Raw genomic sequence first — 6,636 nt, 5'->3', positions numbered from 1 at the left:
TTAGATAAATGTAAAAATATAAAAAAATATACATATTTTACCATTTTGTAAACATACCATAGATTCCTTTCTCTAGCCTAGGTTAGCTAGTACGATCCACATTTAAAGAGCCCTTTGCATTCAAATTGATATTTTAAAGCTAATGGCATAAAATCAGCAAGTATTGCTTCTTGAGTATGACCTCAGCCTCTTTTCATGTGACTTTGAACCGCCCATTCTAGAATAAGTAAACTGAAAAGATGGAATGACCAAATCAATAGAAACAGCTTTCCTTTCATTTTCATATGAATTCAATATCTAGATAAAGTTGACATTTAGCCCATATGCCCAATCTGTGGGCAGAGAAGGATCAAATGAGCTTTCTTCCACTATGACGTGTCCCGCCTAAAAAAACAAAGTAGCCTAATGCACTGCATGTGAAACAAGTCATTCCATTAGCCAAATGTAACCTAGAACCAAATTCATGCATTAAATTTCATCTCTTGAAGTTACTTTTTAAATCTCTATAGAAGAAGCGATGGCTGGTTTAAGCCAATAGCATATACTATTTGTACAAGGGTTGGTGGAATTTGCTCTTACAACGAATATTCTTTACTAGCATGCACAGAAGACACGTGCATGTAGGTGGGAAAGACAGATAAGAAGACAAGCTTTGTTGAAATGGAAGTATTGATGAAAACCAATGCATCATTTCATGGATTTGAAGAGAGCTTGAATAGCAGGTAAATGAAGTTATTCTGTTTTGTTTTGTTATCATGCTTAGCACACAGATGCATGCATGGAAGTATCGCTCCCTTCTCTTCGTTGTGTGATAATGTTTAGTTTAGTTTAATTTAGTTCTCTCTGTAAATTAGTTCCTGTTTAGCTGTAGAGAAAATGATGTAGTTGGATAATAGCTGAAGATTCTCTCACAATTGTTCACTGCCAACCAAAAAAACAAAGTGAATGTAGTTTTCCTCTAAATACATATGATTTATTTATGGGTAGTTGTCTCATGTCAGTGAGAGTCCTTTTATTGTAGATAATGATTTAAATGATTGCCCACGGTGAGCTTAACCATAATGTGCTTGCTGCTTGTAAGAAGAAAATGGTTGATTAGAAAAGTATTTGAGATGGTTCAAGATTTATTTTGTGTGACATTAAATTTGATACAGTTAAGCTGCAAATGCCATGCATTGTATATTATTGCCTAGTTGTTTTGTTCTTAGTCATGTCCAATCATGAGCAGGAGAGTGCTGCAAAGATTGTTCTGAGATCAAATCTAAAAGTTTTCATTTATTAATGTCACAATCTATCTATAAGACTTCCATTGTTGTTTTTCAATCTGATTGTAGAAGATTTTCTATCAGAGAAACTTAACATTCCTTCTCTATATGCTCTAAACTTTAAGTTTTGGTCTTTGAAAAAGCATGTCAATCAATCACAAGTTGTTACAGTTATAGTTGTCTGTAGAAGGAGTACTACTTTACAGTAACATAATAAGCAGAAAGTCTATACAAGTCAATTAGCCAGAGTCTAATTTGCAGTAAAATAAAAAAGAGGTCTACTCAAGTCAATTAGTACTCGTGACCTCTACTGAGCTATTCTCATCTGAAGTGATTGGAATATGAAGACAACTCTTGTACATTTGGCAAGCATTCTAGGACAGCGGCCATGTCATATTGTATATGCTTGCCAGCCATAGCAGTTGTACAATAATAATTGTTAATATAATAGTCCATTGGACTAGAATAATTCTATATTTCATGCTTGTTTGAATATGGCAAGGCACTAAAGTGAAGAGCTCGCAGGGTTTCTGTCGACATGGGTTGTCTTTGGTTTCTTCCATTATACATTGGCAAGCATTTTTGAATCCTAATACAAAATATGTTTTTGTTTTCCAGGAGGAAGAATCAAATTTATTTGAAGCTTAACCTGGAACACTGATAAACCTGGGTTGTTTTTCTCGGTTCTTTTTATTGTTTTGGACCTTCTTATTCACAGCTCCGATCAAAAGAGTTTACCATAACCAATAACACTGTAGAAGCTAGTGTATATATTAGTGGAAAGAAAGATATTGATATATGGAGAAATTAGTCTGGAATGACAACTCATCTATTCTGTCAGGAGTATCAAATCCATATCCATGGGCCTCTAGAACCCTAATCTCTTGCGAAATACTTGACTCAATCTCAGGGTACATTGATGAGAGTTATCATTTGGGTATCCAGCAGCAATCGGATCTTATTTGCAATCAACAAATACTGCCCAGTTTCATTTCTCATGAAGACCCACTTCATCAAACAAAACATATGGCAGGCAAGCTAGTGATTCCAAGCTCCACGGACAAAACTGGAGCAGATTCATCACTTACAAGCTCCAGATCTGTAACAGACTGGAGCTATAGTTCTCCCACAGAAATCCCAGATTCATCCACTGCTACCACTGATATGTTCAGTATATCCAAGCATGAAATGAACCAAAATTACTGTGGCTCTTTTGATCAAGCTGGTTCTTCTTCATGCAATGATTTAATGCAGATGTGTTATACTTATGACGCCAACCTGAACCAGATGATAACCCTGCAGTCCTCCATGGAATCATTGGACTGTGTACTTTCCTCTGATAATGGTGGGATCTCAGCAACTAGTACCACAGAGGACAATATGAAACCCATGGTACTGTCTGCTCAGAACCAGCCACAAAAAAGTACCAGTAGTCTTGTGACTTATTCAGTACAAAGACATGGTAATGGTACTGAGAAGTATCAGTCCAATTCCCATTCCACCATGAAATCTAAGGCCATGAATTGCAAACCCAAATCTAAACCCAAAACTAAAGGTAAAATCAAGGGCAAAGCACATGAAGCTAATCCTCAGCTTGGAATACACTACAACTATCCCTCCTCTACTTCATCATCTTCATGTCTTGTTTTTGGGCAAGAAGATCCAGCAGAAGTAGAACCAGATGCAGAAGCCATTGCCAGTGTGAGAGAAATGATCTACAGGGCCGCAGCTTTGAGGCCTGTGAATACAGGCACTGAAGTCTTAGAGAAGCCCATGAAGCGCAAGAATATCAAGATTTCGAGTGTACCACAAACAGTTGCAGCTCGTGAGAGAAGGGAAAGAATCAGTGACAAGATAAGAGTACTTCAGAAGCTTGTTCCAGGTGCTACTAAAATGGATACAGCTTCCATGTTAGAGGAAGCAGCTAACTATCTCAAGTTTCTCAAGGCCCAGGTTAAAGTCCTCCAATCCATGGGTACTGGTACCTATAAGGACAGTATCAATTCTATGACAAACTTGTGCTTTTCCAACAGTAATTCTCTCAACTCCTTCTCTTTCAATAGTGCTTTGCATTCTCAGAATTTTTCAGAATGGTATGGAGTAAATAGGACATCCTGAGCTGCTAGGTTTTCCACTTACAGTTGTAACACAGATTGATTTTCCATGTACCAGGCTTCAATAGAAATTGGGTGCAGTACTAGTAATCTAAACTTGCTCATGAATAGAAATCTGAGTAAGTTTAAATTACCTGATTCTGTAACCATGTCGACAGATAAAAGAAAAAACCCGTTTTTATTTCTATGATCTTGATAGTTCATTTCATCAGAGTGATTAAACTTTTTTCATTTCATTAGAGTGATTAGATTTTCAGCGTACATCTATTTTCAGATTCGATTTTGAAAGAGTTCTTTTATTAACATTCTAGATAACATCATGTGATCTATCATCAGAATTGACACATAAACTCCATAGCCATTATTCATTTCATCACAGAGACTACATTTCTAGATATTATTCATTTCATGAGAGTGATGTAGATTTTCAGTGTATATATTATGATTAGTATTTTTATTTTGGAATTCAACTGTGAGAGAGTTTTTTTTATTAACATTCTAGTTAATATTGTGTGATCTATCATCAGAATTGACACATAAACTCTATAGAAATTATTCATTTCATCAGACAAAATTTCTACACATTATTCATTTCATCAGATTGATTAGATTTTGAGAGCATATTATGATTAGTATTTTTACTTCTGAATTCAATTGCGAAAGATTTTTTTGCATTAACATTCCTTGATAACAACCTAGGATCTATCATCAAATTTGACAAACTCTATTAAGAGATTAGATTTCTTATTATACTGACGTTACATTTCAGAGCACACTAACCATCCATAATGAGAATGAAAGAACTATAGGAAACAATTATACTGCCTATTCCTTTATTCCATTCTTGTTACAGTCCAACGTAGATTAACACTTGCATACAAAATACTCAACCTAAAAATCTAAATTAAGATTCTTCAATGTTCATTGAACTCAATAAATTTCTGTACATTAAGTCGGTTTACATGGGAACTGTGATTTTTTTGTTGGGGTTTGAATATCTAGATAATGTAAGGCTTAATTGTTGCAGTCCATTACCAAATTGATGTGAAAGCACTTGCTTGTTTTTCTTAAATAATTCATTGACCATGTTATCTTTTAGAAGGATTCTCTCGAATGGGTATTATTCATAATTATGAAAAGAACATCTTGTATATGCATATCATTTTGCTGGTTTTTAAGATTAAGCGAGGTCTGAACATCACGACTATTAGCCGTGACCTAACTTCTTGAGCTCTTTAAAAACATCATTTATTCACCACAACAATAGGGGAATACAAGATCAGTTTTGGTAAAGTCGTCTAAAGTCTTGAGATCAAAATTTAGTTAAAAAAAAAACTTAAAATTTAATCATTTTTGTTTTGAGAAAAACTACAGTTTTAAATTTTAAAATAATTTACTTAATTTTTTTTTAAAAATAGAATGAGTTTATATTAATATTTCTATTTTTTGGTCAATCTTTTAGAGTTCATTTGGTTGCAGAAATTGTGCATTCTTAAAATAACTTATGGAATATCATTTGAACCCGTTTTGGAAGAGGAGTCATAATATGCATATTCTGTATTTGGTTGCAAGAATTGAAATTGGAATTGAAATAAAAAAAAAATTAATTTTAATAATTTGAGCACGAGTCGTTTTAGAGTTGGGACTCAATACATTTGAGAAAAATCTGTTGGAACTCCCAGACTATTCCTCTGTCATTGCCTATCTCACCACATTTCAGAAAAAATAACTTCCCTCAGTCTTCCATCCAACTTGGTTCTTCACACTTTGAATTTAATGCATCTAAATTTACGTCGATGCCATTCGAGGGGAGATGAAGCCCAAGTGAGGTTAACACCTGGAATTGAAAATATAAAGGTTGAAACAAATAGAAAATGTTACTGTTTTGTATGGATCAGTGAATGAATTGGGTTTTAGTATTTATAGACAGCTTCTTGCATTCTCTATGTGTTCCTTGGTAGCGGCTATGGAATGAGTCACAATGGCTATGAAGATTGACTCATCGACCAAAAATCTATTTTTTCCCTCCAATAATTTGGCTTATGCAAGTGGGGCTAAACCCGACGAGATATAAAATTTGGTTTTAAAAAATGAAATACGAAAAAGGCTATTCCTATTCTACCTTTTAAGTAGGAAGTTTGTTATGCTCATTTTGGGCTAAAATTAGAATTAATAAATTTTAATTAAAATTTTTGTGCTTACAACCAAACACTAAATTTCTGAATTAGAATTAGCAATTGCATTTTCCTATTCCCATCCAATTCCTGCTACAAAATGGACCCTGATGGCATTTGGATCTAATTAGTTAAAATTGAATTTTCAACTTCTACATGTCTCTCCAAGCTCATTGCAAGCCTCTATTTCTCATTTTGAACTATTCAAGTGCATCACATGTTTCTATCTCTCATTCTAAACTGTCATGCTCATCAAAGTCCTCTACTTAAGATTGATTCTTGTCAAATTTACTTTGTAACTTTGAATAAATGTTGTGAATTAAATTAATGGAAACAATGCTTAAGCAACTTTATCTATTCAGGATTTGATTCCATTGTGCTAATTGGTTATCTTTTTCTATGTTTGGGATGAGGGCCCATTAAATTCTTGCCAATATAATAAAAAATAATGAAATGATAAATAGTAAAATGCAAAGACATTAGAAGAGGCTTGAATGTTTGATGTGGCTTTTCTCTTAGGTTTGTAGCTTAGCTTCCATTCATCATTCAATAATATAAAGACTTGATTTTTTATAATATAATAGTGTCGGCTCTTGGTAGTGATAATACCTAATGGATGTTTGATAATTTGACAATTATGTAGGTCCTCAAAAGTGTAAGAAGGAAAATGAGAAAATGAAGAGAGGAAAATACCTATAATGCACATGGATTAATGATGCAAAGTGATAAGATAAGGGTGTAAATTAAGCATGAAGGAAACTGATAAAATGCTAGTTCTATTTATTTGATAGGAGATGGCTAGTCCTTTGGCATTGGAATATTTCTTCCTAATAGCATTGCTAGCACTTTTTATTTTGGGGGATACTTTTTGTACCATCTAAACATGGAAGAACCCATGAGTTAAGACATTTTAGCAATCATCCCATAACAATATTTTGGACTATGGGTGAGTCTATTGTGTTGGAAATCTGATTGAAAAGTTCATTGTAAGAAGAAGATTGATTGAAAGAGAGAGATTGTTGTTAAAGAATGTTTTCAAATCATTGTTTTGTCATTGATGTCAAACCTGATATTTGTTGGAAT

The 6,636-nt window shown here is 33.8% G+C and overlaps 1 protein-coding gene across 1 annotated transcript; it reads left to right on the top strand.

Annotated features, from left to right (window-relative positions):
* Positions 1–1,510: 1,510 nt before the first annotated feature.
* On the top strand, positions 1,511–6,291 carry LOC149564138 (uncharacterized). The gene is made up of 2 exons (XM_089824112.1): positions 1,511–3,297; positions 6,197–6,291. The coding sequence occupies exons 1-2, from the start codon at positions 2,064–2,066 to the stop codon at positions 6,250–6,252; spliced, it is 1,290 nt and encodes a 429-aa protein (XP_089680238.1). The 5' UTR covers positions 1,511–2,063; the 3' UTR covers positions 6,253–6,291.
* The last annotated feature ends 345 nt before the right edge of the window (positions 6,292–6,636 follow it).

The sequence above is a fragment of the Cupressus sempervirens genome, chromosome 4 (assembly GCF_028749045.1).
Source record: "Cupressus sempervirens isolate cs-2001-9-10 chromosome 4, ASM2874904v1, whole genome shotgun sequence".
NCBI classification, from domain to species: Eukaryota; Viridiplantae; Streptophyta; class Pinopsida; order Cupressales; family Cupressaceae; genus Cupressus; species Cupressus sempervirens.
The sequence above is the reverse complement of the archived record's forward strand: the minus strand, read 5'-3'. Positions and strand labels throughout refer to the sequence as shown.